Source organism: Carassius gibelio, chromosome B1 (genome assembly GCF_023724105.1).
Source record: "Carassius gibelio isolate Cgi1373 ecotype wild population from Czech Republic chromosome B1, carGib1.2-hapl.c, whole genome shotgun sequence".
Lineage (NCBI taxonomy): Eukaryota > Metazoa > Chordata > Actinopteri > Cypriniformes > Cyprinidae > Carassius > Carassius gibelio.
The window spans coordinates 34,068,693-34,092,537 of NC_068396.1; the positions used below are offsets into that span (position 1 = coordinate 34,068,693).

General features: G+C 36.0%; 1 protein-coding gene and 1 pseudogene across 1 annotated transcript in view; both read left to right on the forward strand.

Moving 5' to 3' along the window:
• LOC127948397 (GTPase IMAP family member 8-like) overlaps positions 1-12,990 on the forward strand; it is a 29,958-nt pseudogene extending 16,968 nt beyond the window's left edge.
• Positions 12,991-19,732: 6,742 nt separating this feature from the next.
• Positions 19,733-23,845, forward strand: part of LOC127948398 (GTPase IMAP family member 8-like) — a gene marked incomplete at its 5' end in the record, with an annotated part of 70,302 nt that continues 66,189 nt past the window's right edge. Inside the window, 2 exon segments of the mRNA XM_052544833.1 lie at positions 19,733-20,377; positions 20,379-20,490. Of these exon segments, the coding sequence (XP_052400793.1) occupies positions 19,733-20,377; positions 20,379-20,490 (757 nt within the window).

Here is a 23,845-nt window from a genome sequence, read left to right on the forward strand (position 1 = left end):
TACTTGCACCCTAAAGAGAGCAGCCCGAAAAATGGAGCACAGCTGGAGGAAAACAAAACTAGAGGTATTTCGTATTGCTTGGCAGTAACCTACAGAAAAGCATTAAAAACTGTTAGATCTGATTACTTTTAGTCTCTTTTAAAAGAAAACAGACATAACCCCAGGCATTTATTCAAGCTGGTCCTCAGAGTATCAAATGCTGTCTGGGCAAGCGGTGTCCACGGTAGTTTCCTTGGTTTTCCTTTAAGCAAAGCGGTGAGTGGTGCCGCAATAGTATTGTAGTTTCGGATGAATCTCCTGTTAAAGTTAGCAAATGCCTCAACTTTCCTCGTGTGCATCTCCACTCCATGATGACTGATCTTGTAGACTAGAAAAGTGGTATTCGAGACATGAAATTCAAATTTTTCTGCCTTAACATATAACTGATTTGCCAGCAATAGAGACAGAACATCTTTCACATCTTGGATATGTTGTTCACGTGTCTTTGAATATATTAGAATGTCATCAATGTAGGCGATAACGTGGTGGTTTAGAATGTCCTGAAAGATCTCATTGATAAATGACTGAAATACAGACGGTGAACTGGATAGGCCATACAGCATCACATAGTATTCATAGTGCCCCCTGGTGGTGATAAATGCTGTCTTCCATTCATCACCTTCTCTGAACCTGATTAAATTATTGGTACTTCGTAAATCAAGTTTAGTAAAAATTGTGGCTTCACGTAATTGTTCTAAGGCTGAGGTAACTAATGGGAGTGGGGTCCACAGTGGGTACCCTGTGGGAGTGAGTCACATCCAGTACGTATCAAGACCAGATGGTGGATCGGCACCTAGAAAGGACCTCTACAGCCCTGAAAGACAGCGGAGACCAGGACATCTAGAGCCCCAGATACAGATCCCATGAAAAGACCTTGTCTCAGATGGCCACCAAGACAAGACCACAGGAAACAAATGATTCTTCTGCACAATCTGACTTTGCTGCAGCCTGGAATTGTGGTCAGAGGAGAACTGGCCCCCTAACTGAGCCTGGTTTCTCCCAAGGTTTATTCTCCATTCTGTCACCGATGGAGTTTTGGTTCCTTGCCGCTGTCGCCTCTGGCTTGCCTAGTTGGGGTCACTTCATTTACAGCGATATCGTTGACATGATTGCAAATGAATGCACAGACACTATTTAAACTGAACATAGATTACATCACTGAATTCAATGATGAACTGCCTTTAACTGTCATTTTGCATTATTGATGCACTGTTTTCCTAATGAATGTTGTTCACTTGCTTTGACGCAATGTATTTTGTATAAAGCGCTATATAAATAAAGGTGACTTGACATTATACTGTATGATTGGCTTTGGAATATAAATATTATATTCTATTTGTGAAAAATATGACAAGATATTTATAATAAGTGGTTCCCTTCATTGTTACAGCAAAGCACGTCATTACATTACTAAGTTGCTGCAATGTAGCAGCTCTATTGCTATTTAGAGCAAAAACTTGTTAAATATATTTTAATGGGCATAATTAGGTGTGAAAATAACTGAAGGATATACAGTCAAACCAAAATTTATTCAGAGACCAGATATACATTTTCATATTTGTTCTACTAGTGGGTGTAGGACACTATATTTCATTTATGTAAGTGAGGATAGCACAATAAAACAATTCAAACAATGGACTACCAGTAAAACTGAAACAAGTATGGGACCAAAAATTGAAGTTCAGGTTTGCATTGAACCTGGATGACAGCATGCCCAGGAGACTACAGACAGTCATTAAGGCTAAGGGTTGTCACTATTCGGATGGCAAATGGCAGAAAGAGCAGTGATTTAAATTAGAATAAGAATCAGAAGGAGCTTTATTGCTATGTATGCTTACAAATCCAAGGAATTTATCTTGGTGACAGAAGCTTCCAATGCACAGACAGGATAACACGTGACAAGACACAGATAAAAATTAAAATAACAGTGGAAGCCAACGCTGTGCTTCCTGATGATATCTCCCAAGAGTAACACATAAAGTGTCAAAAGCAATGGACCTAGTACTGAGCCTTGAGGTACTCTATATGTAACAAGGTTAAAATAATTCTATTTCACTAGATTTTCCTGTTTATGGATTCAGTGCGGTTCTCTAATTGTTGAAATCAGTGTTTGTAAAAATACATAAAAAAACTAGTAGGGGTAGCTGCAGCTTGGAGCAATGGGCGTGCCATGGGGGCATGCTGAAGTGTGTGTGTGGGGGGTGTGGGGGGGTGGGGGGGGGGTACATGCTAAAAGGTTTCTCTTTGGTGAAAAAAAGGTGGGGAGCTTTCAAAAAGGTAATGTGAAAGCTGGCTGTTAAAAAAAATAAAATAAATCTGGCGAGCTATAACCCTACTGATTAAAAGGAAGCAATAAATTCAATATAATCCTATGAAACCAAATGTAATTGTTCCAAGGTAAAAACGGTGTTAATGATATTAAGAATATTATTTAAAATTACTTTTGAAAAACATGGTTACTGACGTCATCACCACCGCAAGTTTAGGTCTTGATTTATCAATAAACAAAAACAAATTATAATCATTTTTCGAGGATACAAACATCTCTTAACATTGAACTAGCTGTTCTTAAGTTAAAATCAGTTTTGTTTGTTAACATTAGCTAATACACTGTGAAGTGAATTAACAATAACAAACAACGAACATCTGTACTTTTATTAACTAACAAAGTTGAATAAATATTGTATAAACTGATGTATAAACTAACTTTAACTATGAACAATACAATGTCAACAACTTATTGTAAAGTGTTACCCTAGAAAACTAGGTTTTGCCTAATAGAGAAAAATATATAGTTGACAAAACCACTGAATTATAAAAAATGTAAATTTAGTTAGAAGAGTTTAGTTACTTAAAAACCTTAGTTTATATTTACACACACACATATATATATATATATATATTGGGGTTGGGGTGCTTTCATATATATAGATAGATTGTTTGTATATACATTTTTATGTGTATTTTTACTTTCTCTTATATTCTTGCTTCATCTCTGGAATTTTTTTTTCTATTTATTAGTATTTGTTGTAATTATTGTAATTCAATTTAACCTTGTCACAAATGTTTTGAGAATCATTTGAGACAATTATACCATGTGTGGGTGTTCAGTTAATTTATTTACTTTTTTTGCTAACTGTTAAAAAAAGGAATAATTTGATATTCTTGGTAATTTTTCATACTACATAATTGTATGTATATTCCCAATAAACATATATTTAAAAAAAACAACAACAACTGTTGGCTATCTTAGAATGGAAAGTACTGAAGTCTTGTTTACTGCACAAATCTCGGACTGCAAATTCAACAAGTTTTGCATAACAATATCAACAATATTGTAGTTCTAGCTTAGTCCCTGCACCTGTACAATTTGTATATGCTCCCACAAGCACAACCAAGGCAAAAATAATGCATTATAATACATATTGACTCAGGTTTTGCTAGCTCTATTACCAAGTACAAGTTGACAAGTTAACTTAACTCAAACCGTTTGAGTAAACAGATTGCCTTGATTTAAACCATGTAAGTTTTAAAACTTTGCATTCAAGTAATTAAGTGATTAACTAAGTGCTGATTGTGAATTAGTGATGAACAGCTGCTGTTAACAAACAGAATCACTGAAGAAAAGAGAAACACAAGAACTACTACAACTGACTTCAGACACAGCCTTAGATGAAATCAACTGAAATACATGAAATCTCTCAAGATCTGATTAAACAACCCCACAAACAGCATCACCAGCTCCACTTATTAATAACCAGACTGACTTTATTTCTGTCAGACGTCTACAGAAGATCTTATTGAGAATGAACTAAGGTTTAGATGTTGATTTATTGTGTTATTTGAAGTAACCATGTTAGAGATCAGTGTTTGCTTTAGTTGGGCTCTTGACCCTTGATTTCTGTCTCAGCCTTTTCTCTGGCTGTTATAACCATGTGTTTCTAAAACACATTTGTATTTATATATACACTTCTGTATTTTCTTTGCTATTTTGATCTCTGCTATAACTGAACCTAGATCTGTCTTTGTCAGAAGGAGATGCATAAACGAGAACACAAGTGTACCATTTATGGAGACTATATCTTTAACACCAAGCATTTCTGCAGACTCGATGAGATTGTTCCAATAATAGTAAGTAAGAAAACGGACAGAAATCCGAGCAGAGCGGATGTGACAAAACTTGTAATTCACTATAGCATCTGCCACCGGGTTGGACTCGGATGACCAGCCACCCCTAACTTAGACCCCACCATGAGGAGCGGACACCACAGGTCTGCAACAGATGGACAACACCGACGAGAGGTAACTTCAAAAGGAATAACAATCTTTATTGAACACAATATATCAGTAATCACAGAGCTCAGACAGCTCAAGAGGGGATAACAAGATACCTCACCAGCAATACTGCATCATTTGGGACTCCGACGGTGAGTAGACAGGTAAGGATCCCTCGCAGTACAGAATACTTTCGCCGGGGCACATTAGAGAAAGAATAACTTAAAAGCTTACTTCAGCGATGCTGCGTACTTCCAGACTCAGACGGTAAGTAGGGAGGGAAGAAGTCTTCCCAGTACAGGATACTGGTGTCGGTGCATGTGAGGGAGACCGTGGCTTAAAAGCTTACTTCAGTGATGCAGCATACTTCCAGGACTCAGACGGAAAGTAGACAGGTAAGGGTTTTCCAACAGCAATGTGTTCCTTCCTAGGGCACACAAACAGAGAGAGTGGTTAAAGATGAGATCTCAGCATGACAGTATAGTACTCAGAGCTCAGACAACCCAAGAGAGAATAATGCAAGAAGATCGATAACGCAAGATGATACCTCACCAGCTCAGCTGTATCACTCTGGGATTCTAATGGAGAGCAGGCATCATAACTTTTCACAAATGTGTAAGCAGGGCTTGGGACAGCTTCTCAGCAAAAGCACACCACACTCGTGTTCACCACAAATCCACAGCAATGAATCAATGTGTAACAATAAGGCAAAAGCACTACAATTCACTCACACGGTAAGGCTGATCAGAGGTCTCAATCCATTCGTTACACTCCCGTGGGGGACATTCAATCCTCAATTCCTCTTCAGCACACTCTGAAACCCATAGCTTCCCCAACAATCAGATTTACGTTCACTGTATCCTCTTCAAGCTCTTTGAATGTTTGTAAGATGAAATCAATTCCCTTATCTTTCTCTCTCCCTTCACAGCACAGATCCTATCAATAAATCAGTCCATCAGATTCCCACAAACGAACTCTGTTCTAGCAGACTTCAATAGGCCGCTTTCACCCCAACGAGGCTTCACCACAGGCGAGTAAACTCCCAATGCAGACGACTTCAATAGGAAACCTTTTTCCCCGGAGACTTCAACAGAAACCTTCACACCCAAATAACAGCCCTGAGCAAGCTTGTGCCCAAAAACTGCTCCACAAGAACCCACCACCTCTAAACTTCTCTGAATAGCCCTTTTATCTTTGGCTTGTAAAGCAGGAAGCCTATGTGAACGCCGCTCCTCTCTCTCTCGCACCTGCAGTGCATTAGCGCTAATCAGGCCGGAACGATGCTTCTGCCACATCCGGAACCGGAGAGGGATGTGTCGCACACAAATCGTTCCCCCTGGAAACTCGTGAATCGACAAGACGGTTCTGCTCGCTGAGCGTTTTTGTCACGCGGGACACATCTATGAAGACAGCCTTCATGCTTTTAATGTGAAACTAGCCACAGCTAGACAGAATTTCTTCTCAAACCTTATAAACAGTAACTTAAACAACACTCATACTCTTTTTGCCCCTGTTGAGAGACTGACAAACCCCCCAAGTCAGATTCCCAGTGGAATGCTATCAGACAGCAAATGCAATGAGTTTGCTTCCTTCTTTTCTGAGAAGATTATCAATATCAGCAAGGCGATTAGCACACTCTGATTAGCTCAAGTAATGCAGAGGTCAGACAGATTTGGCCACAATATCAAAAATATACTATGTCTATTTTTGAAGCAATTGATAGCAAAATTCTGAAATCGTCCTAAAATCGTCAACCTGCTATCTTGACACACTTTTTTTCAGAAGTGTGCTTAACTGCTTAGAAGCAGATCTTTTAGAAGTCGTGAACACCTCACTTCTTTCTAGGACATTTCCAAACTCCCTAAAAACTGCAGTTATTAAGCCCCTCCTGAAAAAGAGCAATCTTGATAACACCAATTTTATACCAATATCTAATCTTCATTTTATAGGCAAAATTATAGAAAAGGTCGTTTTTAATCAGCTGAACAAATACTTAAACTCAAATGGATACCTGGACTTTCTTCAATCTGGTTTTCAACCAGATCACAGCACAGAGACAGCACTCATTAAGATAATAAATTATATTCGCTTAATTTGTGACTGTGACAAAATATCGGTGCTGGTATTGCTAGATCTCAGTGCTGCGTTTGACACTGTCGATCATAACATACTTCTACAGAGACTGGAAAAATGGGTCGGGCTTTCTGGGATGGAACTCAAATGGTTCAGGTCATACTAAGAAGGGAGAGGTTATTATGTGAGTCTAGGAGAGCATAAGTCTAAGTGGACATCCGTGACATGCGGAGTCCCACAAGGGTCAATTCTCACACCGATCTTGTTTAGCCTGTATATGCTCCCACTAAGTCAAATAATGAGAATGAACCAAATTCACAGCTATGCTGATGATACCCAGATTTACCTAGCCTTATCTCCAAATATCTACAGCCCTATTGACTCCCTCTGCCAATGCATTGATGAAATTAATAGTTGGATGTGCAAGAACTTTCTTCAGTTAAACAAGGAAAAGACTGAAGTCATTGCATTTGGAAACAAAGATGAAGTGTTCAAGGTGAATGCATACCTTGACTCTAGGGGTCGAACAACTAAAAATCAAGTCAGGAATCTTGGTGTGATTCTAGAGACAGACCTTAGTTTCAGTAGTCATGTCAAAGCAGTGACTAAATCAGCATACTATCTAAAAAATATTGCAAGAATTAGATGTTTTGTTTCCAGCCAAGACTTGGAGAAACTTGTTCATGCCTTCGTCAACAGCAGGGTGGACTATTGCAGTGGGCTCCTCACTGGCCTTCCCTAAAAGACCATTAGACAGCTGCAGCTCATCCAGAACGCTGCTGCCAGGATTCTGACTAGAACCAGAAAATCTGAGCATATCACCCCAGTCCTCAGGTCCTTACACTGGCTTCCAGTTACATTTAGGATTGATTTTAAAGTACTTTTACTCGTATATACAGTATTGTTCAAAATAATAGCAGTACAATGTGACTAACCAGAATAATCAAGGTTTTTCGTATATTTTTTTATTGCTACGTGGCAAACAAGTTACCAGTAGGTTCAGTAGATTCTCAGAAAACAAATGAGACCCAGCATTCATGATATGCACGCTCTTAAGGCTGTGCAATTGGGCAATTAGTTGAATTAGTTGAAAGGGGTGTGTTCAAAAAAATAGCAGTGTGGCATTCAATCACTGAGGTCATCAATTTTGTGAAGAAACAGGTGTGAATCAGGTGGCCCCTATTTAAGGATGAAGCCAACACTTGTTGAACATGCATTTGAAAGCTGAGGAAAATGGGTCGTTCAAGACATTGTTCAGAAGAACAGCGTACTTTGATTAAAAAGTTGATTAGAGAGGGGAAAACCTATAAAGAGGTGCAAAAAATGATAGGCTGTTCAGCTAAAATGATCTCCAATGCCTTAAAATGGAGAGCAAAACCAGAGATACGTGGAAGAAAACGGAAGACAACCATCAAAATGGATAGAAGAATAACCAGAATGGCAAAGGCTCAGCCAATGATCACCTCCAGGATGATCAAAGACAGTCTGGAGTTACCTGTAAGTACTGTGACAGTTAGAAGACGTCTGTGTGAAGCTAATCTATTTTCAAGAATCCCCCGCAAAGTCCCTCTGTTAAAAAAAAGGCATGTGCAGAAGAGGTTACAATTTGCCAAAGAACACATCAACTGGCCTAAAGAGAAATGGAGGAACATTTTGTGGACTGATGAGAGTAAAATTGTTCTTTTTGGGTCCAAGGGCCACAGGCAGTTTGTGAGACGACCCCCAAACTCTGAATTCAAGCCACAGTACACAGTGAAGACAGTGAAGCATGGAGGTGCAAGCATCATGATATGGGCATGTTTCTCCTACTATGGTGTTGGGCCTATTTATCGCATACCACACAGCAAAATCCCCAGTGTTAATTTAACACTCTTGAGTGTGGACTCATATAAACACTGAAGCAGTGTTAAAAGTAACACTGCAGCAGAGTTGAAGTTAATGAGATAATTAAGAAGTTAATTGAGTTATGATTAAGCATTATTGAAGACACCTGATGTTAACAAGCAGAATCACCAAACGAGAAAATCACAATTTGTGTGTCACCATTATAGTGGTCAATGTTTGCTTTAGTTGGGATCTTGACCCTTCAGTTATTATCTTTAGATTTTATGTGGCTGTGGTGACTGAATTATATCATACAGACAGACCACAGCAGAGGCAATCATGTGTGCCATTGATTGTGATTTGAGCTATTTGTTATAGAGTGACCTGAATGCCTGAGTTTAAGTTTCTTTACTGCATACATAAATTAAGTGAAAAAGAAAAGTAAGCAGCTCCACATTTCTAACATAGTATGACATGTTTTTAATAGTTAGTACTACGTAAAAAAAAAAAAAAAAAGAAATCTTTTGTTTAGACACACAGACATCAGGAATCAGCGTGAGCATCACAACAACGGTGACCATCAAAAAAGCATGTTGTAGACAATAAAAACTCATCCATGGCTCCCATCATGCATTGCGGCATGAATAAATTATGAGCTGAACTGTCTTTTTAACTTTTTATTCTAACTATATTTTACTTTTGCTGTTTTTATGTTAATTTTTTTGTATCTAGTTTTGTGATGTTCAGAGTTGGTCTGTTTATCTGAATATGTTGTTTGTCACCGTTGTTGAGATTCATACGTTGATTATTGTTATCTGTGTGTGCCTAAAATTAAAATTCTTTAATTAAAAAAAATCAGAATCACTTGCTAGAGAGATCTACAAAATGTATAGAAAATACAGATTTTTTCATTGTGGAATCAAAGCTGTGACAATCAATAATGGAATTTTGCCTTGAGAAAACACTGTAAATGAGTTCAATGACTCATGTCAAACAACGATTACATTAAAACATAATCATCAACACGCGATGATTTTTGCTCTTGGTTTGACAAACAAACTTTAAAAGTAAAAAGTTACAAGCCAAGATCCCAGCTAAAGCAAACACTGACCACTATAATGGTGACACACAAATTGTGATTTTCTCGTTTGGTGATTCTGCTTGTTAAAATCAGGTGTCCTCAATAATGCTTAATCATAACTCAATTAACTTCTTAATTATCTCATTAACTTCAACTCTGCTTCAGTGTTACTTTTAACACTGCTTCAGTGTTTATATGAGTCCACACTCAGAGTGTTAAATTAACACTGGGGATTTTGCTGTGCAGGGATCATGGATCAGTTTGCATATGTTAAAATACTTGAAGAGGTCATGTTGCCCTATGCTGAAGAGGACATGCCCTTGAAATGGTTGTTTCAACAAGACAAAGACCCAAAACACACTAGTAAACGGGCAAAGTCTTGGTTCCAAACCAACAAAATTAATGTTATGGAGTGGCCAGCCCAATCTCCAGACCTTAATCCAATTGAGAACTTGTGGAGTGATATCAAAAATGCTGTTTCTGAAGCAAAAACAAGAAATGTGAATGAATTGTGGAATGTTGTTAAAGAATCATGGAGTGGAATAACAGCTGAGAGGTGCCACAAGTTGGTTGACTCCATGCCACACAGATGTCAAGCAGTTTTAAAAAACTGTGGTCATACAACTAAATATTAGTTTAGTGATTCACAGGATTGCTAAATCCCAGAAAAAAAAAAAAAAATGTTTGTACAAAATAGTTTTGAGTTTGTACAGTCAAAGGTAGACACTGCTATTTTTTTGAACACACCCCTTTCAACTAATTGCCCAATTGCACAGCCTTAAGAGCGCGCATATCATGAATGCTGGGTCTTGTTTGTTTTCTGACAATCTACTGAACCTACTGGTAACTTGTTTGCCACGTATCAATAAAAAATATACTAAAAACCTTGATTATTCTGGTTAGTCACATTGTACTGCTATTATTTTGAACAATACTGTAAGTCACTAAATGACCTAGGACCGAAATATATTGCAGATATGCTCACTGAATATAAACCTTGTTTTATTCTTTTCTTCATTATTATTGGACTTTCATTTATGTAAAGCACTTTAAATTACCATTGTGTACGAAATGTGCTATATAAGTAAACTTGCCTTGCCTTGCCATGCCTAGGTTCAGTTTTGTATATGCTTTGTATAATGTTAATGCTGCTTTCTTTGTGTTCTTTCAATCCTCAACAACTCATACATATGCCATTTAAGGCTTGATTTATAAGCATTTAGTTTTCTTTTCAGTAAATTTGTTCTTTTGTTAATAATAATCAGGAGTTAACCCTATAGCACAATGTGTTTTCTTTCCATTAACAAAAGCAATGTTTGGTCTTATGGGTGGGAAATATACTTTATTTATATTTACAGCAAAGCATTTCAAAACACAGCTGTCAGTGAATTGATTTTTTTACTGAATATTGCTGACCATCCCTTGTGGAACAATTACAGGATGTGTTCAAAGGGTTTTTAAATGTGGATTAACTGTTAGTTCTGAAACTTTAAGAGAATAATGTGAGAAAATAAATGCTGCTAAATAGTTTGTGTACCAGTTCACACTAATATTAGATTCACTTTTCTATATACATGTATTAATAAGTTAGAGCTTAGATCCGTCATTACCTACATTATCAACAAATCACACAATCATTTTTTTTTACTCATAGTAAATGTAGATTTCGTGCTAGAATTAATTGGATTTTGTTTTTAATAATAATTATTAATTGGCTCTTTTAAATGTGCTAAGGCTATACAATTTTTTACTTCACATTTAATGTATAACTTTTTTTACGTCAAACATAAAAACATATTATTTTCTACTGATTCGGCATCATTAATTCTCAGCAGGCATTCTTGATTATGAGAAAGTCTCACACAGACAGGAATGTCTGATGAGGTGGGGTAATCATCATTTTTTATTTTCTATTGCACTTAGGTGTGAATATTAAATACTAAAATTATTTTTAAAAGTGGTTAAAATAAATGTACACAATATTCAGAAATAATATTCAGTACAATAAAATTACACAATACTCAGAAATAATATTCATAAAATTCATAAATTCTGCTGTGGCACAATGTTAACCTGTCCAATCACAAACCATGTTTGCCTATTCAGCTGAATAGCTCCAAAATGACACAAGATAGTTTCACTTTGCTTTATCAGCGCTAGACTCTGCTGTCTGGTCTTTGGCATTTTCTTGTCCACAAAATCAATTTTATATTTAACACAACACAGGTAAGGCAAAACATGTAAACTAATAAATAATTACATATTATTAAAAAAAATGTTTATTGATCACGTAAATGTCTGCCAAGCCTTTACAATAACCTCATCTAACAACTGTTCTTCTGTTTTTTTCAGGTATTTTGTTTGTTTGAGGAGACTGAAATAAAAGACAGACTGAAAAATGGCAGATACATTTGCAGGTGAGCTAAAACTGTAAAAGGTATAATGATATATATTCAGTAATATAATATTATTTATGTGTACTGCTAACAAATATGAAATGTATCATTGATCAAATATATATCATTGTATTAGTAAACGTCAACAAATTTTCCAAAAGATTGGAGGTTTCCTCTGTGTAGCAGTGAACAATCTGTTTTTTTCCCCATGTGTACTGGTTTATGAAGTTTGGACTTTTAGTCATTTTCTTTTGTGATCATATACAAGCCTTCCAAGACAGACCAATGAGTGTTGTTCAGTTGTTTGATGCAATCAGAGGTCTGTGATACTGAACTGAATTTTGGCTGTTCTGAAATTAATAACTTAATCCCACCATGACAGCAGTCAAAATCAATGTTAGTTTTGATGCTATAAAATGTTGAATGTGTATATTTATATTAATAATATATAAATTATAGTTTCATGCTAGAGAATGTTTGATTATTTCAGCATATGGAATTGCATATATGTATATAATATGTATACTACAAAAAAGTAATATTATTCCAACAAAAACACTTTTACATTATAGAAGATCAGTAAAACTGGATCAGGAAAGAGCGCAGCAGGAAACACCATCCTGAACAGAGAAGCGTTTACAGTGAAAGATTCTCTGATGTCTGCTTCAATGATCTGTAAGAAACAAGAAGCAAATGTGAGTGGTCAAACGGTATCAGTGACTGACTGTCCTGGCCTGTTTGACACTTTAGTCAGTCAAAAAACCCTTAAGATTTTAATAGAGGAGTGTATCTATATGTCTGCTCCTGGTCCTCATGCGTTCCTACTGGTTATAAGACTGGGTGTGAAATTCACAGAGGAGGAGAAAAATGCAGTGAGATGGATTCAGGAGAACTTTGGAAATGATGCTCTAAAGTACACAATTGTTCTGTTCACTCATGCTGATGCACTGAAGGGTAAACCTGTAGAGGAATATATCAGCAAAAGCAAAGATCTACAACAGTTAATTCAGTCATGCTATGGTAGATATCACTCATTCAACAATGAGAACAGAGATGATCGAGATCAGGTCATAGAACTGCTAAAAATGATAGAAAAGATGGTGAAATTTAATGCAATGAATCCCTACACTAATGCCATGTATAAAGCAGCCCAAGAGAAGATTAGGAAGGAGCAGATACTAGCAGAAGCTGGAAAGAGAGGACTAGCAGCAGCAGGAGAAGTTGTTGCTGCAGGGGCCAGAGGAGCTGCAGCAGCTTTTTCTGCAGTGGAAACAGCAGCAGAAACAGCAAAAAAGTATTTAGATGACTAGACATTTTCCAGTACACTGTAAACCCCGACAAGTTAACTTAACTCAAACCGTTTGAGTAAACAGATTGCCTTGATTTAAACCATGTAAGTTTTAAAACTTTGCATTTAAGTAATTAAGTGATTAACTAAGTGCTGATTGAGAATTAGTGATGAACAGCTGCTGTTAACAAACAGAATCACTGAAGAAAAGAGAAACACAAGAACTACTACAACTGACTTCAGACACAGACTTAGATGAAATCAACTGAAATAAAATACATGAAATCTCTCAAGATCTGATTAAACAACCCCACAAACAGCATCACCAGCTCCACTTATTAATAACCAGACTGACTTTATTTCTGTCAGACGTCTACAGAAGATCTTATTGAGAATGAACTAAGGTTTAGATGTTGATTTATTGTTTCATTTGAAGTAACCATGTTAGAGATCAGTGTTTGCTTTAGTTGGGCTCTTGACCCTTGACTTCTGTCTTAGTCTTTTCTCTGGCTGTTATAACCATGTGTTTCTGAGACACATTTGTTGTAACTCAAAAGCCCAGAAGAAAAGCCATCAGGTGTTAACCTGTACCTAGATGTAGGTTGTTATACTTTATATTGGTGATAATCATCAATTATTGATTCATAAGAAGTCTAATCTCTGATGAAATAAGTGTTATGTAATTTGATTGATTACAGGAAAAGTGATCCTAAGACCCAGTGGTTCTGTGATAATCCATTAATACAAAGACTTTCCAAACAGTGTGGACTTCTATGGTGTCAATTAGTCACACACAGACATCAATAATCAGAATATGAACCTCAACAATGGTGACCATAAAAAAAAAAAAAAAATCCTGCAGAGCATGCTGGGCGCCATGGATTTTTATTGTAGAGTTTTGTTCTACAATAGTACCCAGCATGCATTGCAGCATGTTTTTTTGTCACCATTGTAGAGGTTCATATTCTGATTATTGATGTCTGTGTTTGACCAGTTACTGGCATAGAAGACAAAAGTCTATGTACAAAATGTTTATGAAGTCATTTTAATATTAATTGAATATTACAGAATCACTGGCTCTTAGTGTCATTTTTACTAGGTCCACTTCTACTAATTACACATCAGAGATTAGACTCCGCATGGATCAATAACTGTGAATAATAATGAATAATTACCATCACCTTTGTAAAGTATAACAACCTACACCTAAGTACAGGTTAACACCTGATGGCATTTCTTCTGGGCTTTCGAGTTATAACAAATGTGTTTTTGAAACACACGGTTATAACAGCCAGAGAAAAGACTAAGACAGAAATCAAGGGTCAAGAGCCCAACTAAAGCAAACACTGATCTCTAACATGGTTACTTCAAATGAAACAATAAATCAACATCTAAACCTTAGTTCATTCTCAATAAGATCTTCTGTAGACGTCTGACAGAAATAAAGTCAGTCTGGTTATTAATAAGTGGAGCTGGTGATGCTGTTTGTGGGGTTGTTTAATCAGATCTTGAGAGATTTCATGTATTTTATTTCAGTTGATTTCATCTAAGTCTGTGTCTGAAGTCAGTTGTAGTAGTTCTTGTGTTTCTCTTTTCTTCAGTGATTCTGTTTGTTAACAGCAGCTGTTCATCACTAATTCTCAATCAGCACTTAGTTAATCACTTAATTACTTAATTGCAATGTACATCTTTCAGTGAACTCAACTGAATTAAGTAAAGAGTACTCATAACTGTTAGTTTTTTCAACTTAAACGGTTTAAGGCAATCAGTTTCCTCAAACGGTTTGAGTTAACATAACTTGTCAGGTTTGAGTAAGTCTGTGTCTGAAGTCAGCTGTTGTTCCTTTCTCTCTTTTCTTCAGTGATTCTGTTTGTTAACAGCAGGTGTTCATCACTAAAGCTCAATTAATCACTTAATCACTTAATTGCAATGTATATCTTCTTTCAGGGAACTCAACTGAATTAAGTTCAGAGTACTCATAACTGTTAGTTTTTTCAACTTAAATGGTTTAAGGCAATCGGTTTCCTCAAACGGTTTGAGTTAACATAACTTAAGGATATCTGTTTACTCAAACCGTTTGAGTAAAGTTTACTTGTCGGGTATTACAGTCAAGGCAATCAGTTTACTCAAACGATTTGAGTTGAGTTAACTTGTCGGGTTTTACAGTGTACTATTCAGCACTCTAGAATATCTTTATGAGACCCTTGGGATGATTAACATTGGCTCCTTAGGATGGAATTGTATTAGCAATGTAAATATACATATATGCCATTTTAAAGGAAATTAAACTGCAGTTAAATTTTCCCTTCCCACCAATAAGGGTTGCAGGCATTCAATAATCAATTTCAATAAATTTTAAACACAACTAATGCATTCCACATACTGCAGTATCCTAGAGAATGAAAACTACAATTCTATTACTATATGCATGTTACTTTGCATTTCAATTGAATATTAGTTTTATAGAAACATACTGTCTAGTGTAATGTCCCAATGAATTGGGAAACCAATTTAACAACTTTTTGTGAAACATTTATTTTACTGTAGATGTAATAGTGCTAAATGTTCTGCTCTACACAATATCTCTTCTGGCTGTTTTCATATTATCTGTTATGTCACTAATTAATAAAATCAATGTCAATGAAATTAAAAGTTTTTTCTTTATTCTTTATTTCTATTGACTTTTTTCATTTTATATTTGTCTGAACAAAAATCTTAAGAGCATCAGCCTGCATCTCCCTTATTTTACTATGACAAATTCAAATATCCAATGCCAAGTATCCACAAACTGAACAACTGCAGCCTTAAATTGTCCACAGGAATATTGAATACATCCACATCTACATCTACATATTTTGAAGATGCTGTCATCTATTGCATTCTGTATTTCATTTGTTAATTCATTCCTTGGGATTAAATAAATGACCTTGTGCAACACTAAAGTGCTATAGGCTCTATTGTTGGAACTAAGTGAAGACTAACCTATATTTCCCAAGTCTCCTTAGAAACCCGATTTCAAAAATATTGGGACACATATCTCATAAACTTATATTTTATTCACAATAGAATATAGATAACATATCAAAATTTGAAAGTGAGATGGGCAGAGGATCACCAGTTCCCCCAATGCTGCAGCGAAAAATACTGGAGCAATATCAGAAAGGAGTTTCTCAGAGAAAATATTTATGTTATCTGTATAAAATCATCTACTGTGCATAATATCATCCAAAGATTCAGAGAATCTGGAACAATCTCTATGCTTAAGGGTCAAGGCCGGAAAATAATACAGGATGCCCTTGATCTTCGGGCACTTAATGAAGTGAAAGTGACATTCAGCCAAGTATGGTGACCAATACTCAGAATTCGTGCTCTGCATTTAACCCAGCCAAAGTGGACACACACCCGGAGCAGTAGGCAGCCATTTATGCTGCGGCGCCCGGGAAGCAGTTGGGAGTTCGATGCCTTGCTTAAGGGCACCTAAGTCGTGTTATTGCCGGCCCGAGATTTGAACCCAAAACCCTAGTGGTAGGAGTCAAATTCTCTAACCACTAGGCCACAACTTCCCCAAGACAGCACTGCATCACATACAGGAATGCTACTGTAATGAAAATCACAACATGGGCTCAGGAATACTTCTAGAAAACATTGTCGGTGAATACAATCCAGTTGGTGTTTTTTTTTTTTTTCTTTTTTTTTTTTTTTTTTTTTGCGAACTATTAAAAAAAAGGGTGGTGTTAGCACAGTGGATAAGTGTCACGGTTGGTAAACCTTGATCTCGGGATGTTTACACTTTGTGGTGAATTCTGTGTGTTCCGCGTCTGCACTGATTAGTTGTGGGCATCTCCGTTAATTGTATCAGCAACAGTTGCCACTCATTACTCATCCACTATATAATGGCTTGTCTCACGTCTTGTGTTTGTGAGATCGTTGTTCTATGTAGATGTGTTTACCCTGTTCGTCTGGCTCTCAGTGTTGTTTGCGTTTGGATGTCTGTGTTTCCCCAGAACCTCATCCACTCTCCGTACGATCACTCAGCCACGGACACTTACCTTCGGCTCTGTTCCCCGCAGTTCCTATGCCATCCTCTCCTGCTGCCTCACGCCGTCATCATCCGGATTACTCACCATCTCTCCACCATCAGCTGGACTTCTCACCGCTTCCCCATCCCCTCTGAGTATCGCTGTCTCATCGTCATTGTTTGTTTATGTACCAACACTATATCTTCTCATTAAATCAGTAAACTTGCATTTGCTTCCAGACTGTCCTTTCACCACCCGTCACAATAAGACACTCACCTTAGGTGTGAGAGACCCGGGTTCGAATCCACTGTGAGACACCAATGTGTCCCTGAGCAAGACACTTAACCCCTAGTTGCTCCAGAGGCGTGTGACCTCTGACATATATAGCAATTGTAAGTCGCTTTGGATAAAAGTGTCAGCTAAATGAACCAATGTAAAGGAATAATCTGATATTCTTGGAAATTTTGCATACTATAGAATTTGATGTATATTCCCAATAAACATATCTTTAGAAAAAAAACTGTTGGCTATCTTAGAATGGAAAGTACTGAAGTTTTGTTTACTGCACAAATCTCGGATTGCAAATTCAACAAGTTTTGCATTACAATATCAACAATATTGGAGTTCTAGCTTAGTCCCCGCACCTGTACAATTTGTATATGCTCCCACAAGCACAACCAATGCAAAAATAATGCATTATAATACATATTGACTCAGGTTTTGCCAGCTCTGTTACAAGTAACCACAAACCCATAGCCTCAAATGCCAATGTATTGATGGAATTAACAATTGGAAGTGCTGTAATGTCCTTTACTTAAAGAAAGAAAATAATTAATGGCAGCTTTGGTGGCTACAATGAAACATTCAATACAATTCAAATCACTGATGTCATATTTACGTTCAGTTTTGTATATGCTTTGTATAATGTTAGTTCTGCTCTCTTTGTGTTCTTTCAATTCTCAACAACTCATACATATGCCATTTAAGGCTTGATTTATAAGCATTTAGTTTTCTTTTCAGTAAATTTGTTCTTTTGTTAATAATAATCAGGAGTTAACCCTATAGCACAATGTGTTTTCTTTCCATTAACAAAAGCAATGTTTGGTCTTATGGGTGGGAAATATACTTTATTTAAATTTACAGCAAAGCATTTCAAAACACAGCTGTCAGTGAATTGATTTTTTTACTGAATATTGCTGACCATCCCTTGTGGAAGAATTACAGGATGTGTTCAAAGGGTTTTTAAATGTGGATTAACTGTTAGTTCTGAAGCTTTAAGAGAATAATGTGAGAAAATAAATGCTGCTAAATAGTTTGTGTACCAGTTCACACTAGTGTTAGATGCACTTTTCTATATACATGTATTAATAAGTTAGAGCTTAGATCCGTCATTACCTACATTATCAACAAATAACACAATCATTTTTTTTACTCATAGTAAATGTAGATTTCGTGCTAGAATTAATTGGATTTTGTTTTTAATAATAATTATTAATTGGCTCTTTTAAATGTGCTAAGGCTATACAATTTTTTTACTTCACATTTAATGTATACATTTTTTTTAAGTCAAACATAAAAACATATTCTTTTCTACTGATTCGGCATCATTAATTCTCAGCAGGCATTCTTGATTATGAGAAAGTCTCACACAGACAGGAATGTCTGATGAGGTGGGGTAATCATATTTTTTTATTTTCTATTGCACTTTGGTGTGAATATTAAATACTAAAATTATTTTTAAAAGTGGTTAAAATAAATCTACACAATATTCAGAAATAATATTCAGTACAATAAAATTACACAATACTCAGAAATAATATTCATAAAATTCATAAATTCTGCTGTGGCACAATGTTAACCTGTCCAATCACAAACCATGTTTGCCTATTCAGCTGAATAGCTCCAAAATGACACAAGATAGTTTCACTTTGCTTTATCAGCGCTAGATTCTGCTGTCTGGCCTTTGGCATTTTCTTGTCCACAAAATCAATTTTATATTTACCACAACACAGGTAAGGCAAAACATGTACACTAATAAATAATTACACATATTATTAAAAAAAATGTTTATTGATCATGTAAAAGTCTGCCAAGCCTTTACAATAACCTCATCTAACAACTGTCCTTCTGTTTTTTTCAGGTATTTTGTTTGTTTGTGGAGACTGAAATAAAGGACAGACTGAGAAATGGCAGATACATTTGCAGGTGAGCTAAAACTGTAAAAGGTATAATGATATATATTCAGTAATATAATATTATTTATGTGTACTGCTAACAAATTTGAAATGTATCATTGATCAAATATATATCATTGTATTAGTAAACGTCAACAAATTTTCCAAAAGATTGGAGGTTTCCTCTGTGTAGCAGTGAACAATCTGTTTTTTTCCCCATGTGTACTGGTTTATGAAGTTTGGACTTTTAGTCATTTTCTTTTGTGATCATATACAAGCCTTCCAAGACAGACCAATGAGAGTTGTTCAGTTGTTTGATGCAATCAGAGGTCTGTGATACTGAACTGAATTTTGGCTGTTCTGAAATTAATAACTTAATCCCACCATGACAGCAGTCAAAATCAATGTTAGTTTTGAGGCTATAAAATGTTGCATGTGTATATTTATATTAATAATATATAAATTATAGTTTCATGCTAGAGAATGTTTGATTATTTCAGCATATGGAATTGCATATATGTATATAATATGTATACTACAAAAAAGTAATATTATTCCAACAAAAACACTTTTACATTATAGAAGATCTGAGGATCGTTCTTCTGGGTAAAACTGGATCAGGAAAGAGCGCAGCAGGAAACACCATCCTGAACAGAGAAGCGTTTACAGTGAAAGATTCTCTGATGTCTGCTTCAATGATCTGTAAGAAACAAGAAGCAAATGTGAGTGGTCAAACGGTATCAGTGACTGACTGTCCTGGCCTGTTTGACACTTTAGTCAGTCAAAAAACCCTTAAGATTTTAATAGAGGAGTGTATCTATATGTCTGCTCCTGGTCCTCATGCGTTTCTGCTGGTTATAAGACTGGGTGTGAAATTCACAGAGGAGGAGAAAAATGCAGTGAGATGGATTCAGGAGAACTTTGGAAATGATGCTCTAAAGTACACCATTGTTCTGTTCACTCATGCTGATGCACTGAAGGGTAAACCTGTAGAGGAATATATCAGCAAAAGCAAATATCTACAACAGTTAATTCAGTCCTGCTATGGTAGATATCACTCATTCAACAATGAGAACAGAGATGATCGAGATCAGGTCATAGAACTGCTAAAAATGATAGAAAAGATGGTGAAATTTAATGCAATGAATCCCTACACTAATGCCATGTATAAAGCAGCCCAAGAGAAGATTAGGAAGGAGCAGATGCTAGCAGAAGCTGGAAAGAGAGGACTAGCAGCAGCAGGAGAAGTTGTTGCTGCAGGGGCCAGAGGAGCTGCAGCAGCTTTTTCTGCAGTGGAAACAGCAGCAGAAACAGCAAAAAAGTATTTAGATGACTAGACATTTTCCAGTACTATTCAGCACTCTAGAATATCTTTATGAGACCCTTGGGATGATTAACATTGGCTCCTTGGGATGGAATTGTATTAGCAATGTAAATATACATACATGCTATTTTAAAGGAAATTAAACTGCAGTTACATTTTCCCTTCCCACCAATAAAGGTTGCAGGCAATCAATAATCAATTTCAACAAATTTTAAACACAACTAATGCATTCCACATACTGCAGTATCCTAGAGAATGAAAACTACAATTCTATTACTATATGCATGTTACTTTGCATTTGAATTGAATATTAGTTTTATAGAAACATACTGTCTAGTGTAATGTCCCAATGAATGGGAAACCAATTTAGAAACTTTTTGTGAAACATTTATTTTACTGTAGATGTAATAGTGCTAAATGTTCTGCTCTACACAATATCTCTTCTGGCTGTTTTCATATTATCTGTTATGTCACTAATTAATAAAATCAGTTTCAATGAAATTAAATAAAAGTTTTTTTCTTTATTCTTTATTTCTATTGACTTTTTTCATTTTATATTTGTCTGAACAAAAATCTTAAGAGCCTCAGCCTGCATTTCCCTTTTTTTTTTACTATGACATATTCAGATATCCAATGCCAAGTATCCACAAACTGAACAACTGCAGCCTTAAATTGTGCACAGGAATATTGTTGAATAAATATACATCTAGCCTTATTTGGCAGTTGCCTTTGTCTGCACTGTTGCCAGTAAACAGCTATTTTCTACAGTTTGTTGCCTTTAAGTCAAGGAAAAAAAACAGCAAAATACTGTAAAACATAAGAAACAGAAGCACAGACTCTACTCTTCAGCACTTTTTCACTAACCACGCATAAGCATTTTCTTTCGCAAAATCACAATCATGTACAATACATGCTGCTCACATATTATCATTGCCCAGTTTGTGCTGATTACAGTGAGATTACACTTTAGCCATTTAGATGTTTATAAGCAACTGAAAATGTGTTGATTTATTTTGTAATTGTTTGTACTCCACAAAACTGATACCACATTATATTGATCCACAGATCAACTAAGTGAATAAAACATTATTTGAACAGCTATTCATTGTGGTGTCATTTATGTTGTGGTCCTGACCTAGACCGGGGCGTAACATGCTGTACTTGTACTTTTGCACCGATCCCAAACACTGATACCACGCAATATGTGACAAGTTCCATATTCAGACAAAGAAACACAGACAACAGAACAGACAGCAGAATGGACTTATTAGAGATTAAGGTTCACTCAAAAAAATAACTCTTTGAACGAACATAAAAAAAATCATGGAAAGGATTTCCACATGATTAATTTGCTTTATTTCAGCATTATGCAACTCTGTTACTCCAATTTAATGTACTTACGTTGGATCAACTTAATTTATTAAGGTTGATTCAACTTATTTACTATGGTTGGGTAAAGCTTAATTTAATAGTGTCAGCCCAACTAATTTGCAATGTTTTGGACAATGTTTTTAATAATTAAGTTCATTTTACAAAATAAGTTTAAGTAAACTTAACAAACCTTAATAGAGTCAACAAACAACAAATGAGTTAATTGTACCTGAAAATGTTAAATAATGGTGACATAAAATTTGAATAATGCCATTTTAGGAACGCCACCCCCTTGCATTAGGATCATGAGCAGCTGATTAATATTACTTTTCATTCATACCTTTCTATAATTACGGCTTATCAAGCATATCTCAAACATATTTAAAATACAAAGCAACATTTCAAACCGTTTGTTTCTTTGTTTGTTTTGTTTTAAAACTTATTAGAACAACTTAATTGCTATAAATTGTATTACTCATCTACCTATCTAATGGTGCTACACTTCTCCAAGAGGGTGACAGAATAACAATTACCCATAATACACTGCAGAAATCCTCAGCCAATGAGATGCAAGTCTGTGTTGGTTTCATTAATTTGTTACTTTTACGCAAAAATGTTATGTTGGCTGAACAAATAATTTTTAAGTAAAGCTGACAATACACACTTTTTTGTTGAATGAACTAGATTAAATCAAGTTCACATTGTTAAATAATTTTTTTAAGTAATCATAACGAGAACGGATTAAGTAAAATTAGCAAAGGTGAAAGTAAATTTTTTTGAGTGTTGTACGTAGGATATCTATGCAATGAATATAATGTTAAACATTCAGTGCTAATACCTGTAAAGCTGATGTGCGTGAGCTGAAAGTGAAAGTCGTGACATTTGCCAAGTATGGTAGTCCTTACTCGGAACTGGTGCTCTGCATTTAACCCATCCAAGTGCACACACACAGCAGTGGGAAGTGAACACACCGTGAACACACACCTGGAGCAGTGGGCAGCTATAGATCCAGCGCACCGGGGAGCAACTGGGGTTCAGTGCCTTGCTCAAGGGCACTTCAGCCATGGTTAATTGAGGGTGGAAGAGAGTGTTGTTAATTCACTCCCTCCCACTTACAACTCCTGCCAGCACCAAAACTCAAACCAGCGGCCTTTCAGTAACTAGTCCAAGTCTCTAACCATTAGGCCAAAGCTGATGAGGCACTCTGAGTGGATTGAGCGTGCAGTGGCAGAGATGTGCAACTTGTCGAGTGAATATACAGTTCATCACTGGAAAGTTTGAACTTCAGTCAGATATGTCAAAAACAAGTAAAACAAAACTAACGTTACTTAAAAGTAGAAAGAGAGAAAGAGAGCGTGCACGTTTGATCTTTGATGTTCACTCATTAGCATACGCATTTGGATTAAAACTAAATCGTAAAAAAAAAGACAATTTATAGGGGCATACACTGTAAACTGGATTTCTTTTCAATCATACATTACTTTCTGGAGAAAGTGAATCTAGCAGGCTGTGTAATGCGGATCACCGTGATTTTGCCAAGTCAGACATTTCCTGGATCAACATTATTGTTTAAAAATATAGACTTAACCCAATCCCCACCCCAAAACCTAACCCTACCCATAATTTATTCCTAAAATCAGTGGGAAATGATAGCTAATTAACAAGGGTGTAGAAGCACCTAACCCTGATTTAAGCCTAAAACATATATTTCCTGAAAAGTTATATTTCAATTCTGATTTGTTGATTGGAATGTTGTTCCAGGATCAACAAGGATGATGATTCAGTAACATGTTGTACTTGAGATGAGATCAAGGTCACCGTGTAATGTGCTAGGCAGTATGTTACTTCTGTCCCGCTTGTTCTGCAACAGAACAAATACATACACATGTTGCTCGTGTTTTGCTTGCTATAGTGTTTCTGCATTATGAGTGGCTTTGGAATCTTATATTCTACTATTTGTAAAAAAATATTACAAGATATT